This window comes from Oncorhynchus mykiss, chromosome 28, assembly GCF_013265735.2.
Source record: "Oncorhynchus mykiss isolate Arlee chromosome 28, USDA_OmykA_1.1, whole genome shotgun sequence".
Taxonomy (NCBI): Eukaryota; Metazoa; Chordata; class Actinopteri; order Salmoniformes; family Salmonidae; genus Oncorhynchus; species Oncorhynchus mykiss.
In genome coordinates this window covers 27964605-27984139 of record NC_048592.1, presented here as the reverse complement: position 1 = coordinate 27984139, position 19535 = coordinate 27964605, and the positions used below count along the sequence as shown (strand labels likewise).

Genomic DNA, 19535 nt, shown 5'->3' with positions numbered 1-19535 from the left:
AGCAACCTCCTTATTGTAGCGTTATTTTTCCATATGGCTTTTATTTTGCAATATGGCTAAACAAACTCACTGAAAACCGGAAGCTCTGAAATAGTGATGCTTGTGGAACACGCGCGTAGTAGAAAGACACGGATGGAGATTCCTGATCAAAAACAAGGTATGTTCTTGTTGCTGGTTCTATATAATCGTACTGTTTCTTAGTAACCACCAATAATAATTGCAGATGAATGTACGTCTTTCTGATGAATGGGCTAATCAACAAATGTATTGATTATTGTTAGTTCAGTGACACAATGCAGCATTTAGCTAGCTTCTAGCATTGTTAGCTAAGGCGCGATTTCAGTTAATATGTAACTAGTTGTGTACTGTATCTAACGGTACTACGGTTTAAATCGACTAAAAGAGCTGTCAGTTCAACTTGCTTAGTTAGCGGCTAGCCCACACTGGCTTCATCGAAGTAGCAACAAACTAGCAAGTCAGTGACTAGTAAGCTAACTTAACGGTACAGTTAGCGAGTGACTGCTTTGAAGTTGTAGCAAGCTAATGTTATCCTTGGCTTGAACCCAGTCCACTGCAAACAGAGTGTTCATAGTCAAAATGTTGGCCATCAAGTTAGCTAGTTATTGATGTCTAACGTTATATGGTTACAACTTGCAGAGAAATCCTTGCAGATGTCAATGCACTCACTTAACGTTAGCTACTTAACTAAGCATTACAGCATTGACTGTGTGCGATGGACCACATAATGGACGATTTTGAGAAAATGTCTGCTTAACGTTAGATGTCGGCAAAATTCAGTTGTGAACTTATATTTGCTAGCTACATACAGGTAACTGCCAAAATAAAGGAAACACTTGAGTAAATGAGGGATACAAAGTATATTGAAATCAGGTGCTTCCACACAGGTGTGGTTCCTGAAGAAATGTAAGCAGTTAGCATTGCATAATGTTTAGGGTCATGTATAAAAATGCCCAGTTGCTCATTATTTTGTCCACCATGGCTAGAAGAAGACATCTCAGTGATTTTGAAGGTGGAGACTCACGAGCATAGGGGGTTCAAAGGGTGTGTGTGTCTCAGTCACCAGATCTCAACCCAAATGAACACTAATGGGAGATTCTGGAGCTGTGCCAGAAACAGCATTTTCCACCACCAACAAAACACCAAATTATGGAATTTCTTGTGGAAGAATGGTGTTGCATCCGAATAGAGATCCAAGACACTTGTAGAATCTATGCCAAGGCACATAGAAGCTGTTCTGGTGCCTCGTTGTGGTGCAACGCCATATTAAAACACTTTGTTGGTGTTTCCTTTATTTTGGCAGTTACCTGTACCTTTCAAGTTTAATATTGTTCTCTTCATTACATAGAAGTCAATTGTGTCAGAAGATGAGTTCGCAACAATATTCACGACCGGGAATACCCCCTGGTATGGGAAAAAAACAGATTCCCGGAGGAAACACTGCAATGGTGGCTAGTAGTCAACCAAACACAACAGGTAATATCATGCAACCTGCTGAACTAACTCGCTTTGTATCACAGCTTTTACAACTATTTGCAATGGTTAGTAAGTGTGAGAAATCATTGGTCAGTCAAGTCTGAGGCATAACAAGGGTTAGTACTCCAACTCTTTGTACCACAGGTGGGACAGACGATAGCAGCCGTGACCCTCACCCAGACCACAGTCCTTATGACCGCCCCAGTGGTGGTAGTGGAGCACCGGGGTTTAGAGATGACAAGCAGGAGACAGTGGTGGTCCGGCCTTACCCCCAGGTCCACGGCCCCTCCCAGGGTCACCACCCAACACTACCTCAGCACCTGCCCCTCCAGCAGGGCATGCCCGTCACAGTGTCAGCTCCTCCACCGCACATTCCCCAGGGCCTGCCTCTGGCCTTCACTGAAGGACCTATAAAGGTATGGATGAGGCAGCTCAGAGTTCTGTATGCTGCATTTGCCTACTGCCTACTTTATCTAATCTCTCCATGCCTTTTCATAGGTGCAGTCATCTCTGAAGTCGCCCATGCCCAGTCGAGTGATTGCCCCAGCACCAGCCAACATCCAGGGCCACATCTCCCTGCCACCCAAGGTGCCAAGCCACATCACTGTAACCATGGAGAGCACTGTGCCTCCGACCCCCGGCATCCCTGTAGCAACTATCAGTGGCCAACAGGTAAGGACTGGTGTTGTTTACTGTTGTAATGTACCCCAGCAATAATATACCCTTTTAAGGTTACCCAATGTGATGACATGATGAAAAATGTGGTTCCAAATCTATAATGCTTTGTGTCCATGGGCGTGGCGTTTCCAGGGCAACCCCAGTAACCTGCACCATCACGTGCAGATCATTCGCAGCAACGGCCCGCCCTTGCAGCTCGGCTCCACTGGCATTCCCCAGCACACCTTTACCTCCCATCTACCCCGAGGTCAGTCGCATAGCCCAGAGCAGATAGACATTTTTATAATTCAGAAAATAGTCACGGTGCTTACCGTGACCAAACAAAGTACACCATAGTGGTTGGTTCATATTTTTACCCATTCTAGGTCCTCAGCAAAACCATCCTTAGCACAGACATGTCTAACTGTTTTTCATGTGTGTTTCCAGGAGCTGCTGCAGCTGCTGTGATGTCCAGTTCCAAAGGACCCACCGTACTGAGACCTGCTACAGGCCCTGGTAGTGGTACTGGCCCACCTACTGTCCAGCACATCATCCACCAGCCTATCCAGTCCCGGCCAATAGTAACAACGTCCACGGCTGTGTTGCCCACGGTGGTTGCCCCGGTAACTGCCACACGGCCTCAGTCCCCAGTGGTTAGCTCAGCCACGCACTCCGCCGAGATGGTTCATGGGTACGACATGCTCAAAGCATTAACTTTGAACCATTTTGTACTGTTTTATTTTGTTTTATGTGTGTGTGTGGGTACCATTTAGCAGATGCTTTGTTCAAATCGACTTGGTCATACATCAGTTTTTTTTATGTCCCGGTAATCAAACCAACTATCCTGGCATTGCAAGCGCCATGCTCTACCAACTAAGCTCCACATTGTGTAAATGTGTCTAGATAGTGCCCAATACTATTTCAGCTATTGGTACGTAAAACCAGTGTTCTCTTGTTCTCTTCCATCAGGCGTCCAGGGCTGACCGTTCACCCCCCTCCAGCCACTCTGAGCATCCAGCGTCCTCCCCAATCTCGGGAGACCCCCACACGCATCACCCTGCCCTCTCACCCTGCCATTGGGGGTCAGAAACCCCAGTTGTACAACACCATGGCACAGAAGCCCATATTCAGCAATGTTACTCCTGTTGCTGCAGCAACTGTTGCCCCCATATTAGCCACCAATACTGCTCCATCGCCTAGCACTACAGGTATGATGCTATTGTTGTGATAGACCTCTCTCAAACTCATCTATTTTCATTTCAGCATCATATTCAAGTTTTAAGTCACATGCACAAGTACAGTGAAATGACTTTCTTGCAAGCTCCAAACCCAACAATGCACTAATCAATATCAATATAGCACTAAAAATAACATAAGGTAGAACAAAAACACACAAGAAATATAAATAAAAAGGACACGAGAAAGTAAAAAGCTATAATACAGGATCAGTTCCAATGCCATATGTGCAGGGATACTGGAGTGATAGAGGTAGATATGTATAGGGGTGAGGTGACTAGGCATCAGATATATGATGAAGAGTAGCAGCAGCAGTATCAATTATGATTGTATGTGTAGAGTCCCGTGAGTGTGCATAGATCATTGCAAAAATAAAATACAAGGGTCAACTCAGTCCGTGTAGCCATTCTGTTAGCTATTCAACAGTCCTATGGGTTGGGATAGAAGCTGTTCAGGAGCCTGTTGATGTCAGACGTGATGTACCGGTACAGCTTGTTGTGCGGAAGCAGAGGGAACAGTTAGCAAGACTAAATGTCTCCTTTATTCTGTTTTAATTGTGTAATAACCACATCGTACCTCACCCAGGCTCAGGACCCCACCCCAACAGTAACATCGTCACCATGGCGATGCCCTCTCATTCCTCCCACGCCACAGCAGTCACCACGTCCAACATCCCCGTGGGTAAGTATCTCAATCGTTAATGTTGGAGTCAAAGGCACTCTTTGGAGTAGCATACTCCACATGTCATGTTTACTTATCTAATAAGTCATTGGTATGAGTAGAGACTATTAAAAACAGTGACACATTGAATTATCAACTGCCGAACTGATAGCAACAAATTGAATTTATAGCACCAGTCCCTACGGAGTGATTTTATGTTGTGAAATGAAATTGGCACCCCCATTCCACCTCCGCCCTCTTCAGCTAAAGTGGTTCCCCAGCCAATAGCCCACACCTCGCCCAGGATCCAACCGGAGTACCCTGGAGAGAGGGGCAACCTGATCCCCATCTCAGGCCCCCGCTCCTCCCCCAACCCCATCACCATGGAGGCCCGCAGTGACAACAGGTCAGAGATGGGCACTGATGGATTTTTATTTTGGGTTGACGATAATACATGCATCAACAAGATTAGTATCTGATCCCAGAGGATAGATAGCACGTGAGAACACTTAATGTTTCTCGATTGTCCTGGGCTACATATCAATAGTCTAAAATGTCTTCTCCTTATTTCTGCTGTACTTGGAGCACATTTCTGGTTGATAGTTGAAAGCTGAAAATGTTATGACAAGGCAAAAGTTGTGTTTTTATCTTATTCAGTTGGCGTGCATTCTCCCCCGCCACACACACAGGCAACCGGTGCCAGTGCAGTTTCAGTACTTCCTGCCTACCTACCCTTCTTCGTCGTACCCTCTGACACACACCTACACCCCCATCACCAGCTCTGTTTCAACCATCCGACAGTACCCAGGTACCACTCACCTCTTCTCTTACTATTTAAATCACTGCTTCCATATGACTCTGTAACCAATCAGATATTTAGAATTCTCAGGGTATAATGCTATATAATTATGTTTATAATGATGCTGATGATGATGCTAGACAATGATGCTGATGATGACCAATAATAAAAATGCTAGATAATGAAAGTACTGAACCAACTCTCACTTCAATCAAGATGAATGATAATTTTGTATCATTAAATCACTAGTTTCTAGTTTTGTCTTCCCAAGCCAGGGTCTGACCCAATTGTGGGCTAGTGTAATCTGTCTCTAAACAAGTCTCTAACCCTGTGTGTGTCAACCCCAACCCCTCATCTCTGTTTCCTGTCACCCCTACAGTAACCCCTCAGGCCCCCAGCGGCACGGCCATGCAGACCCAGGCCAGTGTGGGCGTAGCGTCGGCGGTGCACCTCAACCCCATGCAGCTGATGACGGTGGACCGTATCGCTCAGATCAACACGCAGAACATCCAGCCCGCCGCCATGGCCACGCAGGGCATCAAGTCAACCAACATCAGCACCCAGGGCCTGCACACTGCCACCGGTCAGATCACTGCGCAAAACATTCAACCTGTGCCCATCAACCAACAGCAGCCAGCCATTGAGAACAAGACCTCAGGTGAGTTGGTGAACGAAGAAGTTTAAGTTAAGTTGGAAGTTTGAAGAGGTTTGAATCAATCAAATTGTATTTATAAAACCCTTTTTACATCAGCAGATGTCAAAGTGCTGTACAGAAAACCAGCCTAAAACAGCAAGCAATGCAGATGTAGAAGCATGGTGGCTAGGAAAAACTCCCTGGAAAGGCAGGAACCTAGGAAGAAACCTAGAGGAACCAGGCTCTGAGGGGTGACCAGTCCTCTTCTGGCTGTGCCAGGTGGAGATTATCAGAGTAAATGGCCATTTAAGGCCAGATTGTTCTTCAAGATGTTCAAACGTTCGTAGAGGACCAGCAGGGTCAAAAAATAATCAGTGGTTGTAGAGGGTGCAACAAGTGCTCAGCATATGTGGGAACTCCTTCAAGACTGTTGGAAAATCATTCCAGGTGAAGCTGGTTGAGAGAATTCCAAGAGTGTGCAAAGCTGTCATCAAGGAAAAGGGTGGCTACTTTGTAGAATCTCAAATAGAAAATATATTTCAATTTTCTACATTGTAAAATAAAATAAAACTCTTGAATGAGGTGCTATAAACATTTTGACCGGTAGTGTATAGTGAAAACAATAGTGGTCCTAAAACGGAACCTTGAGGAACGCCTACACTTACAATTGCTTTGTCAGAGGAGAAGCCATCCACAGAGACAAACTGGTATCTTGCTGACAGATGGGATCTGAACCAGGCAAGAACTTGTCCATGTAGACCAATTAGAGTTTCTAATCTCTCCAAAATAATGTGTTGATCGATGGTGTCAAAAGCAGCACTAAGGTCTAGGAGCACAAGGACAGATGCGGAGTCTTGGTCTGACGCCATTAAAAGGTAATTTGCCACCTTCACGAGTGCAGTCTGCTATGATAGGGTCTAAAAACCTGACCGAAGCATTTCATATACATTTGTCTTCAGGAAGGCAGTGAGTTGCTGCACAACAGCGTTTTCTAAAATGTTTGAGAGGAATGAGATATTCGAAATAGGCCGATAGTTAAAAAATGTAAAAAATCTGGGTCGAGGTTTGGCTTTTTGAAGAGGGGCTTTATTACTGCCACTTTAGTGAGTTTGGTACACATCCGGTGGATGTGATTGGCTGTGAAAAGTCAACTGACATTAACTCCCGAGGTGCTGACCTGTTGCATCCTCTACAACCACTGTGATTATTATTATTTGACCTTGCTGATCATCTATGAATGTTTGAACATCTTGGCCATGTACTGTTATAATCTCCACCCGGCACAGCCAGAAGAGGACTGGCCACCCCTCAGAGCCTGGGTCCTCTCTAGGTTTCTTCCTAGGTTCCTGCATTTCTAGGGGGTTTTCCTAGCCACCATGCTTCTACATCTGCATTGTTTGGAGTTTTAGGCTGGGTTCCTATATAGCACTTTGTGATATCGGTGGATGTAAAAAGGGCTTTATGAATACATTTGATTGGATAGGGGAGCCATTTTTATTATGCTGAACGCTGGTGGACCAAGCACAGGAAGTAGCTCTTTGAGTTGCTTAGTTGGAATAAGGTCCAGTATGCAGCTTGACGGTTTAGAGGCCATGACTATTTTCATGAATGTGTCAAGAGATGTAGGATTTAAAAAATGAGTGTCTCCATTGATCCTAGGTCATGGCAGTTCTGTGCAGATTCAGGACAACTGCGCTTTGACGAAATACGCAGATTCAAAAAGGAGTCTGTAATTTGCTTTCTAAAGATCTTTTCATCGAAGTTCATGAATTTATCACTGCTGAAGTGAAAGCCATCCTCTCTTGGGGAATGCTGCTTTTTAGTTAGCTTTGCAACAGTATCAAAAATAAATGTTGAATTGTTCTTATTCTCCTCAATTAGGCTGGAAAAATAAGATGATCAAGCAGCAGTGAGGGCTCTTTATTGCACAGTACTGTCTTTCCAAGCTAGTCGGAAGACTTCCAGTTTGGTGGAGCTCCATTTCCATTCCAATTTTCTGGAAGCTTGCTTCAAGGCTCGGGTATTTTCTGTATACCAGGGAGGAAAGTTCTTGTGACAAATGTTTTTTTTTTTTTTAGGGATGCGACTCCATCTAGGGTATTATCCAAGGTTAAATTTAGATCCTCAGTTAGGTGGTTAACTGGTTTTTGTACTTTGACGTCCAGTAGGTGAAGGGAGTCTGGAAAGGGCATCTAGGAATCTTTGTGTTTCTGAGAATTTATAGCACAGCTTTTGATGATCCTTGTTTAGGGTCTGAGCAGATTATTTGTTGCGATTGCGAACGTAATAATTGGTGGTCCGATAGTCCAGGAATATGAGGAAAAACATTGAGATCCACAATATTTTTTCCACATGACAAAACTAGACCCAGGGTATGACTGTGGCAATGTGTAGGTCCGGAAACATGTTGGACAAACCCCGAAAGCCTTTTGGAGTGGATCTGTGGACTTTTCCATGTGGATATTGAAGTCAACAAAAATGTGAATATTATCTGCCATGACTACTGATAAGAACTCTGTGAGGAACACTGTATACAGTCCATTAGGCCTGTAAACAGTAGCTATAAAAGGTGATTGAGTAGGCTGCATAGATTTCGTGACTAGATGCTCAAAAGAAAAAACGCAGTCAATTTTTTTTGTGTAAATTGAAATTTGCTGTCATAAATGTTAGCAACACCTAAGCCTTTGCGGGATGCGCGGGAGATATGATTACTAGTATAACCAAGGGAAAAGGCCTAATTTAACATAGTCAATTCATCAGGCTTGAGCCATGTTTCAGTCAGGCCAATCACATAAAGATGATGATCAGTGATTAGTTCATTGACTATGACTGCCTTGGAAGTGAGGGATCTTACATTATGTAACCCTATTTTGAGATATCACAGTCTCTTTCAATAATGACAGGAATGGAGGAGGTCTTTATTCCAGTGAGACTGCTAATGCGAGTACCACCTAGATTGAGGCACAGACACGGTCTCAATGGGGAAAGCTGATTTGACTGCGTTAGTGGCAGACTCCACTAAGCTGGCAGGCTGGCTATCTCATTGTGGAGCTGGAGGAGTTAGAGCTCTGTCTATGTTCATAGATAAGATGAGCTCACTCCTCAGCAGGCCAGGCTTGGTACTGTTTGTCGGTGAGTCCCAGAATGTGTAGATTGGCCCTCTATCTTTTGGGAGGGGCAGAAAACAGTTTTCAACCAGTGATTGAGTTGAATGTAAATCAGCTAGATGCTGCTGTAGAGCTCATCACTCCCCCTAACTGGGTGGGGGCCAGAGACAATTACTCAATGCTGACACATCTTTCTAGCTGATTTACACCCTGAGGCTATGTTGCGCTTGGTGACCTCTGACTGTTTCATCCTAACATCGTTGGTGCCGACGTGGCTAACAATATACCTATACTCTCTACACTCGCCAGTTTTAGCCTCAGCCAGCACCATCTTCAGATCAGCCTTTACGTCAGTAGCCCTGCACCCTGGTAAACAGTGTAAGATCGCTGGATGATTCGTTAAGTCTAATATTGAGGTTAATTGAGTCTTAATTGGGTTTTCAATGTGTCAGAACTAATGGTGGGAGACTTCGGCAGGCCATACCCCGTAACGGGTGAAGGAGAGGCCTGAGAAGGCTCGGCCTCTGACTTTGACTCGTTGCTTAATGGGGAGGACACATTAGACATTTTCAAACGGCTGAATGAGCGCCACTGGTTGAGCATGCCGACAGCATTTCTTTCCAGAAGCCTTGAGAGAATTGTCCGGCTGCGGGGGATTTATACTACAGTACTAGCTGTACTTACTGGTGGCACAGACGCTGTTTCATCCTTGCCTAACGATTGCATCTGAAGTTGCGCTTGCAGCACAGCTATCTTCACCAGTAAATTTTGATAGTTCTCCTGTATGATGAGTACAGCGACTGCAATTAGATGGCATAGTGTTAATGTTGCTTTTTCGGCAGGTGGAGGCTCTGTAGAACCATGTCCAGATAAAAAGTATCTGGGCTGAAAAAATGAAGATGTTGGTTGTTACATACATCTCTTGGCGGAGGGAACACAACACCCTGCCACAACACAACTGGGGCGGCAGCGTAGCCTAGTGGTTAGAGCGTTGGACTAGTAATCGGAAGGTTGGAAGTTCAAACCCCCGAGCTGACAAGGTAAAAATCTGTCGTTCTGCCCCTGAACAGGCAGTTAACCCACTGTTCTGGCCGTCATTGAAAATAAGAATTTGTTCTTAAGTTAAAGTTAAATAAAGGTACAAATTTTTTTTTAAAACTCAACCTCCCGGGAAGTGAAAAAGGTATGTGATTGTAGGTGCAGGGAAGGACGACAGAGGCAGAGAGAAATACAGTTTGCAGGGAATTTATTCTTCCTTATACACGGTAAGGTGGGGAAAAGGGGCTGGACGGAAGCAAAGAAAGTAAAAGCCTCTCTCCTTCCCACAGCTTACCTAACCTTTAGCACCAAGTGGCACGCTAACCAAAATACAGGTGGTGGTCCTCCCAGGTCTTACCTGGTGTGCATAGACAGATTCAATACTACAGGTTATGTATGCCCGCAGGCCTCTTGCCTAAACACTCCCAATGTGTGTTTCGCTCCCCCCCCCCCCCCCCCCCGGGGAACAAATGAAACAGAATAATTCACCAATACTTTGAACAAATAAACCAAAGTACTAAGTCCTATGGCATACACATACCGCTGCAGGAGCGGCTACAAAATACGTTCAACAACTTATACAGACCAACACAGGACATACAAAGAAGCTTTCTCCTCCTGACAAAAGAACACAGGCTTTTATCCAGCTGGAGAAGGAGTTGTAATTGCAGACAGCTGTATCCCTTGACGACGAGAGGGAGGGGTCAGAGCTCCAATCTGCAATTGGGCCAACCAATCAGCTGCTTTTGGAATCCAGGAAGCCATTTCTTGAAATACACACACACACACACACACACAAACCCACAACACAGAAACTGGGGAACGTAACATTGGTAAATGTATTAAAAGTAAAAAACAAAAAGTTGACAGATAGCCAAGTAGCAACAAACTCACAACAGCATAGAGCCAAGTCCAGAATTGTCGGGTCTGAGATTTACATGTTACGAATATAATACATATATCATTCTACAGATTTCCTCCACTCTCTTAAGCTCATTATATTAATTTATTAGTTCCAATTAATTTAGTTGGAAAAAATACAGTAACATTGTTCTTTATTCTTAGTTGTGTTAGCAGACGGCTCCACTCTGGTAGCCAACCCCATTGGCCAGACGTTCGGCAGCAGCCAGCCTCCCACCTGCGTTGGGCAGACACACCCCCAGAACACTGGGCCTGGTGCCCCCACCCTGCTGTCCTCCCCCCGGCCTAGCATCCTGCGCAAGAAGCCTGCCAATGAAGGGTGAGTTTAGAACACCCCTCTGTTTTCCTCTGGATGCTACAACTTACTAGAGCAGTGGTCCTGGCGAGCTACGGGGTGTGCATGTTTTTTTTCCAGCCCAGCACTAACCCGTTTCTGTTTGCCCTATAAAGGTCTGCTGTGAGGAAGAACCTGATCCCAGAGGCCACCAGCCCCAGGATAGATGGAGGCATCAGGCCTGCATCAGGGTAGGACTTAGCACAGCACCTTGTTAGTAGGCCCTGATCACAGTAGATGCTGATTACACACGCTGGTATCCTCAGTAGATGCTGATTACACACGCTGGTATCCTCAGTAGATGCTGATTACACGCTCTGGTATCCTCAGTAGATGCTGATTACACGCGCTGGTATCCTCAGTAGATGCTGATTACACGCGCTGGTATCCTCAGTAGATGCTGATTACACGCGCTGGTATCCTCAGTAGATGCTGATTACACGCTCTGGTATCCTCAGTAGATGCTGATTACACGCTCTGGTATCCTCAGTAGATGCTGATTACACGCTCTGGTATCCTCAGTAGATGCTGATTACACGCGCTGGTATCCTCAGTAGATGCTGATTACACACGCTGGTATCCTCAGTAGATGCTGATTACACGAGCTGGTATCCTCAGTAGATGCTGATTACACGCGCTGGTATCCTCAGTAGATGCTGATTACACGCGCTGGTATCCTCAGTAGATGCTGATTACACGCGCTGGTATCCTCAGTAGATGCTGATTACACGCGCTGGTATCCTCAGTAGATGCTGATTACATGCGCTGGTATCCTCAGTAGATGCTGATTACACGCACTGGTATCCTCAGTGGATGCTGATAACACGCGCTGGTATCCTTCAACTACATCTTGTAGTTAAAAATGACATTTAAAATGATTTTGTGGTTGATATCTTCCCTGTTCACCCAGTATGAAGCACAAGGCTGATCTCCACGTGTCCCTGGCTCCCCCGTTGACATCGTCCTCCATGGAAGTGCTGCCCAGCCATCAGATCAATGAGCAGCAGCCCTCTCAGCCAATCCAGACCCTCCTCTCAGTGTCTGCACCCCCACACTCCCAGCCTGGCCCTGCCATGTCCGCCATAACTCCACCAATCTCGTCTATGGCCAACGTGGTGGTTCCGCCTACACAGGCAACGGCCAGTAGCACAGCGGCATGTGGAATAAGCTCCACCCTCCCTGAGCTCAAGATAAAGCAGGAAGTGGAGCCTATGGATACCTCCAAAGCAGGTACATTTGAATTGAAATATTAATTTCTCTGTAACACTTTTTGTTTTATTGATGTCCTTCTATTGCTCATATGGTGTACGATGCTTTTACCTTTTTAAAACAGAATGAATAAGAGGGTCCTGATCCTGGATCATTATTCCTAGTCTGAGACACTTTGTGAATACGGGCCTTGCCCCTCATCTCCCTCCAGGTCCCCCTATGCCCCATTGCGGTGCCCCCATGTTGTCTATGATACCTGGTGGGGACGTGATCCTCGGGGCCTCACCCAGGAAGAAGCCCCGGAAGCAGCAGCACATCATCTCCACGGAGGAGAGCGAGATGATGGAGACCAACAGCACAGATGAGGAGAAGGTCCTGGCCAGACCACACAGCATGAGGCCCGAGAAACGCAAGTCGCCCCCCAAGGAGTACATAGGTAAGGGAACATCCCTTTTGTGTGTGTGTGTGTGTGTGTGTGAGCGATTTATTCCTAGTGAACGGTAAACTAGCCTCAGTAACTTGGAAACGGGCTCAAGTTAACTGCAGTCTTACATAATGTTTATTGCATTCTCCTTATTTTCAGACAATAAATCGTCATTGGCTAGAGTCTACTCCTGTTGTGCATTTTGTCTAAAGATTCACTAGTCTATAAGGACAAGATTTGTAAAAGAACAGCCATATTAATCCTGTGAGTGACCACTGTGTTTCTCTGCCCTGCAGATGAGGAGGGTGTTCGTTATGTCCCCACCCGTGCTCGCCCCCCGGTCACCCTCCTCCGCCACTACAGGAACCCCTGGAAGGCTGCCTACCACCACTTCCAGAGATACAGTGACATTCGGGTCAAAGGTCAGACCAACGTCTTTTATTGTTGATAACGTTCAATGATAACTGTATTTCTAAAGAATGTTCATACATTCTGGGTTCTAAGAGCTTGTTGTGGTAATGCGTTTCTCGTGGAACTGACTGAAATGCGTTTCTCGTGGGACTGACTGAAATGCGTTTCTCGTGGGACTGACTGAAATGCGTTTCTCGTGGAACTGACTGAAATGCGTTTCTCGTGGGACTGACTGAAATGCGTTTCTCGTGGGACTGACTGAAATGCGTTTCTCGTGGGACTGACTAAAATGCGTTTCTCGTGGGACTGACTGAAATGCGCTTCTCGTGGGACTGACTGAAATGCGCTTCTCGTGGGACTGACTGAAATGCGTTTCTTGTGGGACTGACTGAAATGCGCTTCTCGTGGGACTGACTGAAATGCGCTTCTCGTGGGACTGACTGAAATGCGCTTCTCGTGGGACTGACTGAAATGCGCTTCTCGTGGGACTGACTGAAATGCGCTTCTCGTGGGACTGACTGAAATGCGCTTCTCGTGGGACTGACTGAAATGCGCTTTTCGTGGGACTGACTGAAATGCGCTTCTCGTGGGACTGACTGAAATGCGCTTCTCGTGGGACTGACTGAAATGCGCTTCTCGTGGGACTGACTGAAATGCGCTTCTCGTGGATAAAAATGCCAGTAATGCTCTGGAGGTTTTTTGACATTGAATTGTTTATTCATTGTTTTGTTTTGACAATCTAAATGACACAACAATTATTACAACATCACACACAAGGTTATTATTCTCTCCAGAGTGCACACATATGAAAACATTTAGAACACACACACACACACACACACACACACACACACACCAAGAGGACTTCTTTCTATTGTGCACTGTGAAGCAAAACGGAAAGGAATTATTAGTATGCTATGAAAGCTAATGTAATTTGTTGTCGTCACATCATTGTTAGACCTTTTCATTAGTAACGCTAGTTGGGGGAAAACACCAGTTAATTCCTGTGTTCTGTTTTAGTAGTCTCCAGCATGGCTTGCTAGCAATTGACCAGTGACTTTCAAAGCACAAATATTTTATGTCTAGAGATTTTCCTACCCAGGAAAAACTCCTGACCCTAGTTATAATTAAATATCTTAATGGTGTGTGTTACTGTATTATTTTTCTGTTTATAATATAGAATTACAAGAAACTAGCTTTAAAACAGCAATAATTTTTCTGTGCTCCATTGAGAATTTTGTAGAATTGCAGGAAATTGGCTTAAATGCAACAGTTTCTCTACACCGCCAAGATGGGGACCTCTAAAATGTTCTAAGCAATGTTGCGGCGCTAACGCCCACCACCTAAGCCCCTTCTGATACAGAAAAAACCCTGTATCATATTGTAAAATGGCTTAATGGTGTGTTGACTAGAGGTCGACCGATTTTAATCTACATGGCCGATTTGAAGTTTTCATAACAATTGTTAAATCTGCATTTTTGGACACCAATTATGGCTGATTACATTGCATTCCACGAGGAGACTGTGTGGCAGGCTGACCACCTGTTACGTGAGTGCAGCAAGGAGCCACGGTAAGTTGCTAGCTAGCATTAAACTTATCTTATAAAAAAAAACTATCAATCTTCACATAATCACTAGTTAACTACACATAGTTGATGATATTACTAGTTTAACTAGCTTGTCATGCGTTGCATATAATCAATGCAGTGCCTGTTAATTCATCATCGAATCACAGCCTACTTCGCCAAGCGGGTGATTTAACAAAAGCAAAATCGTTGCACAAATGTACCTAACCATAAACATCAATGCCTTTCTTAAAATCAATACACAGAAGTATATTTTTTTTAAACCTGCATATTTAGTTAAAAGAAATTCATGTTAGCAGGCAATATTAACTGTGTCACTTCTCTTGCGTTCATTGCACGCAGAGTCCGGGTATATGCAACAGTTTGGGCCGCCTAGCTCGTTGCAAACTAATTTGCCAGAATTTTACATAACATTGAAGGTTGTGCAATGTAACAGCAATATTTAGAATTAGGGTTGCCACCCGTTCAATAAAATATGTTCGAAATGATAGTTTCCGGATTTGACCATATTAATGACCAAAGGCTCGTATTTCTGTGTTTATTATAATTAAGTCTATGATTTGATAGAGCAGGCTGACTGAGCAGTGGTAGGCAGCAGCAGGCTCGTAAGCATTCATTCAAACAGCACTTTCCTGCGTTTGCCAGCAGCTCTTAGCAATGCTTGAAGCACAGCGCTGTTTATGACTTCAAGTCTATCAACTCCTGAGATTAGTCTGGCAATACTAAAGTGCCTATTAGAACATCCAATAGTCAAAGTTATATGAAATATAAATGGTATAGAGAGAAATAGTCAACGCGTCATAATTCCTATAATAACTGCAACCTAATATTTCTTTACTGGGAATATTTTTTGCTTTCTTCTCCAACACTGTGTTTTTGCCTTATTTATTTACTTTATTTACTTATTTTAAACCAAATGTTTCATTATTTACTTGAGACTAAATAGATTTTATTTATGTATTATATTAAGTTAAAAGAAGTGTTAATTGTTCATTCAGTATTGTTGTAATTGTCATTATTTCATATATATCTAAAAAAAATTGCCAATTTAATCGGCCTCGGCTTTTTTTGGTCCTCCAATAATCGTTATCGCCGTTGAAAAATCATAATCGGTCGACCTCTTGTGTTGAAAGTGTTACTGTATTATTATAAGATGGCTTAACCCTGTCAGACCCGAGACCCTAGCAAAAATCACCTTTTCATTTATCTGACCTTCATTTATGTGGCTGTCCAGCCCTTTATATATAGCCTCACAATTAAGTGTTTTTACTATTTTCATGGTAACCAGGGCTGTAAGTAGAACACAAAACAATTTGACAAATGGTTGCATTCATGAATTTTATTCACAAATGTCAATAACAAAAATAAGGTATGCCAAAGTAAAAACCTGTTTCAAAAATGTATTTATACGAATGCTGTAAGTACAGAAATTGTTTCCTCATTGGGAAATGAATATCCACTAGTCAGTGACAACTGTTTGGAGTTTGTGACAGCAACTGTGAGCTTATTACAGTATTATTGACACATGTCCTGTGATTTCCTACAGTCTTCTATAACACCTTACCTTCTAATGACTGACTCTTCTGTGGCTTGTGGGCATCATAGAGCAAAACATGTCACATGTTCATGAGTCTTTTCATAAACAGCTTTTAATAGTTTGAGCTACAAACTATTCGGGGGTGTCTCAAACACCACTAGCTCAGCCTCAATTAATCACACATACTAATGGTTGGTATCTACGGATGCAGAAGAAATGGATAAATGCAATGGTACCCTCACGGACGTATGTAGCTCATTGGGTTAATGGTGTGTTGTTGAAGGTATTATTATATTATAACATGGCTTAATGGTGTGTTGTCATGGTTTCAGAGGAGAAGAAGGGCACCCTGCAGGATGTAGCCAATCAGAAGGGGGTGGTGTGCAGAGCACAGGGCTGGAAGATGCACCTGTGTGCAGCACAGCTCATGCAGCTGGTGAGAAACACTTCCCTTTTACGTGCAGTTAGCTGGATTTTAAGCACAACAAAAAGAGCTCCCTAGAGTTATGAAGTTGGCGTGAAAAGGGGTGACTCTTAAAGTTATCCAAGTGGATCTCACTGTCTCACGTCATTTAGCACCACGGCCATCTGCGCTGATGGTGCTTCATGGCAACACTTCACATTGTTTGACGTAGCTGTCGGAAGACAATGAAGTGGTTCTATACCCATATTTTCTTAGAACAAGATACAGTAATTGTCCTCCTGAATAGCAGTCATTTGTGACGTCAATCATGTTGTATTGGTCTCTCTATTGTATCCCCTATCTATCCCCAGACTAGTCTGGAGCATGACGTGTACAGCCGCCTCACTACCCTCCAAGAGGGCCTGATCCCAAAGAAGAAGGCCGGGTCGGATGATGACATGCACCGTATCAACGAGCTCATACAGGTCAGAGGTCATACACGCAACAACACAAAGGAAATCCATGCACATCTGCTGCTCATGGGGAGGCCCAGAGTTTTCCCAGACCTGGAGACTTGACCAGAAAAAACTCTGGCCCTTAGTTATAGCCTACAAACCAAACAGGTTTTCCTGAGTACATGTTTAATCACAATATCTAAGAACTTACTATTCCCGTAAACACTGCTACTACACTCATATTAAAGTGAGGCATGCTGCTCTATAGCAGTATTTGGTCTGTTGTTTAATCAATTCCACAGGCAGGTGTATATAAGGGCTCAAGGGAAAATCTACCTGGGCCTTTGTTATGAATGTCAGTCAGCCATCTTGAATTGTCTCTCCCCCCCAGGGTAACATGCAGCGCTGTAAGCTGGTGATGGACCAGATCACTGAAGCTAGAGATGCCATGATGAAGGTGCTGGACCACAAGGAGAAAGTCATGAAGTTAATCAACAAGAACGGCGGAGCGAAGAAAGTCAACAAGCTGAAGCGCAAGGACAAAGCCTAGAACAGAGGGGGGACCAAGCCTAGGCTGACCCCTGTACCCTTGTCTTTCTAAAGACGGCTCTAGTCTACACCCCTCACTGATATGACCATAGACCACTGGTAGATTTGAGTCAGTATGGCGTCTGGGGTTACTCGTTAGCTGTGTGCAACCGTCCGACCACGTTTCACCTAGAACTGAGAACCAAGTGGTCGGCAGAAGGAACATATTAGGAACAAACACAGTTCCGCTACGTCCAAGGGAGGAGCTTGTCAATGGACAGGAATGTACAAGTATTAAGCCCATATCAGGAAGTTGGTATGTTCTCAGTTGTTGATTGGATGGCTGGCAGAATTATTATGATTTTGATGGTTGAACGATGGTCTAGAGGGGATGCAGTGTCTGTTCAATTGATACCTTGGAACATTGTGTGATCAATATGGGTTTATTAAACTATCATCAAGTACTTATCGCGTAATAAATGTGTAAAACAGTACAGTGTATTTATCTTTCACTCATGAAAAATCACAAGTATGCTACCAAGTTCAGTCATTGGAAATGTCACTCTACGGTCCAAGTAAAGTGTTGTATATCACAGTATTCAACAGATCTTGGGACAAATATGTGTCAAATACTTGTGTGCTTGGAGTTAGCTGTCTGGTTAACTAAATCGAGCACATCTTAAGTATTTGACCCCAGGCTAAATGAACTCTCTAGTAAAAACAGATTGTAAAAGAAAGTGCAACTGTAATCACTTTTAGAACTTTCACTGAGTGTTACTCTATTTGGGAGTAAAATGTTGAAGGGATGCCTTTTTGTTATGTGCTATCAGTAGCTGACTACACTGTAAACCCAATCAAACTCTTATCGGGACAAAACTTTCTGGGGCTTAAAGCTTGGAATGTTGAACAAGTCTTATTTTGGTTTGTGGGTAAACTGAACGATATTAAAACTGCAGCAGTGTTATTCTTGGCAGTCTGACATTTCAAATGAAGAAATGGCAGAGTAAATTTCCATCACATTATGTGGAACAATATAAGACTTGTGCTTTTTTTTTTTTGTAGGTGCCTCAGTTGTCAGAGTTAAAGCTTCTTAGTTTTAGGTCCCCATTTTGAAAGCGCTGCCGTTTTTATATAGCATGGCACATTTTAAATCTCCTCAATCATACAGTTGCCTCTGGTGGTTGACTCCATGAGTCTACATTAAAGTCAAGTCGATCTGTTGTCCTCATGGTCACTACGTGTCTATTGCTGTTCTAATTCTAAGTATCTAAGCATGCAAAAAATATATTGCTGGACAGTCAATGAGTGTCTCGTTATAGAGTTATTTGCTGAAGAACACAAATTAACGGGGAATGGATATGTTTTTCAAACCACCGTTAAGAAAAGAGATTGCAGTGCAGTATGCTGCAATTATTGCTCCAAAACAACACAGTAGACTGCAGTTTCAAAACTGCAATCTTTTTTTGTAAGGGCAATATGAACTGTGAATATATTAGCAAACCCACTCATCAAAAGCGATGCCATTATCTGCACTGCCGACACAATTGTGGGGTATGGTAGTTGATTACATCAAGGTCATCTGTAGCTTCTGAACACAATTCTCAGTGGCAGGAAGGTTCTTCTGTGTGCTTTTTTTAAACGACATCTTGTTGATGCTGTGTAGTATCAACTAAATCAAGTTTCGAGTATAAAATCTGGATTAAAAATGGTATGAAACGAGGTGAAATTGTCTACATAGGCCTATATTGTGCATATGCACACAACGTATCTACATTCTTTTAATGTTTTATGGGTAAAAAATAGTCGATTTTGTTTTTCGTTGATTATATGCACTTCATTTTTATTTGACCAGGCAGGATTGCTTGTGTATTTTTCATTTGTTTTACTGTGCATTGTAGCTGATAATGAATGTGTTACATGCAGTTGGGTCTAGATTCTTTCTTTCTGTTTGGGTTTCTTTTGCCATTCCCCATCACTGCAATAAAGACACTTTGTACAAAGAATATGGCGTGTTATATTGGCAGTACCAGTATGCAAAAATGGGAATCCATTTTGTAACGATAGATATTTGCAAACTGGACGAAAGGTTAAGGCCAAGATTC

General features: G+C 43.6%; 1 protein-coding gene across 3 annotated transcripts; it reads left to right on the top strand.

Annotated features, from left to right (window-relative positions):
• The first annotated feature begins 3 nt into the window (after positions 1 to 3).
• LOC110508841 (histone deacetylase complex subunit SAP130) lies at positions 4 to 19254 on the top strand. Of its 3 annotated transcripts, none has more exons than XM_036965970.1 (19): positions 4 to 157; positions 1367 to 1494; positions 1639 to 1910; positions 1993 to 2166; positions 2296 to 2419; positions 2599 to 2842; positions 3121 to 3359; positions 3973 to 4068; positions 4312 to 4453; positions 4737 to 4855; positions 5226 to 5504; positions 10691 to 10865; positions 10997 to 11071; positions 11791 to 12110; positions 12301 to 12525; positions 12810 to 12935; positions 16380 to 16483; positions 16822 to 16935; positions 17297 to 19254. In XM_036965970.1, the coding sequence occupies exons 2-19, from the start codon at positions 1386 to 1388 to the stop codon at positions 17453 to 17455; spliced, it is 3096 nt and encodes a 1031-aa protein (XP_036821865.1). In that variant the 5' UTR covers positions 4 to 157; positions 1367 to 1385; the 3' UTR covers positions 17456 to 19254. The 3 variants fall into 3 exon arrangements, with proteins under 3 accessions (XP_036821865.1, XP_036821864.1, XP_036821866.1); XM_036965969.1 differs by having other exon boundaries at positions 2290 to 2419; XM_036965971.1 differs by having other exon boundaries at positions 5 to 157; positions 2305 to 2419.
• The last annotated feature ends 281 nt before the right edge of the window (positions 19255 to 19535 follow it).

Excerpts from the sequence above, each read along its gene's own strand:
- LOC110508841 (XM_036965969.1), top strand. The coding sequence starts at position 1,386 with ATGAGTTCGCAACAATATTCACGACCGGGAATACCCCCTGGTATGGGA. Across the intron at positions 12,111-12,300 it reads TATGGATACCTCCAAAGCAG|GTCCCCCTATGCCCCATTGC; the intron begins GTACATTTGAAT and ends ATCTCCCTCCAG. Across the intron at positions 16,484-16,821 it reads CAGCACAGCTCATGCAGCTG|ACTAGTCTGGAGCATGACGT; the intron begins GTGAGAAACACT and ends ATCTATCCCCAG.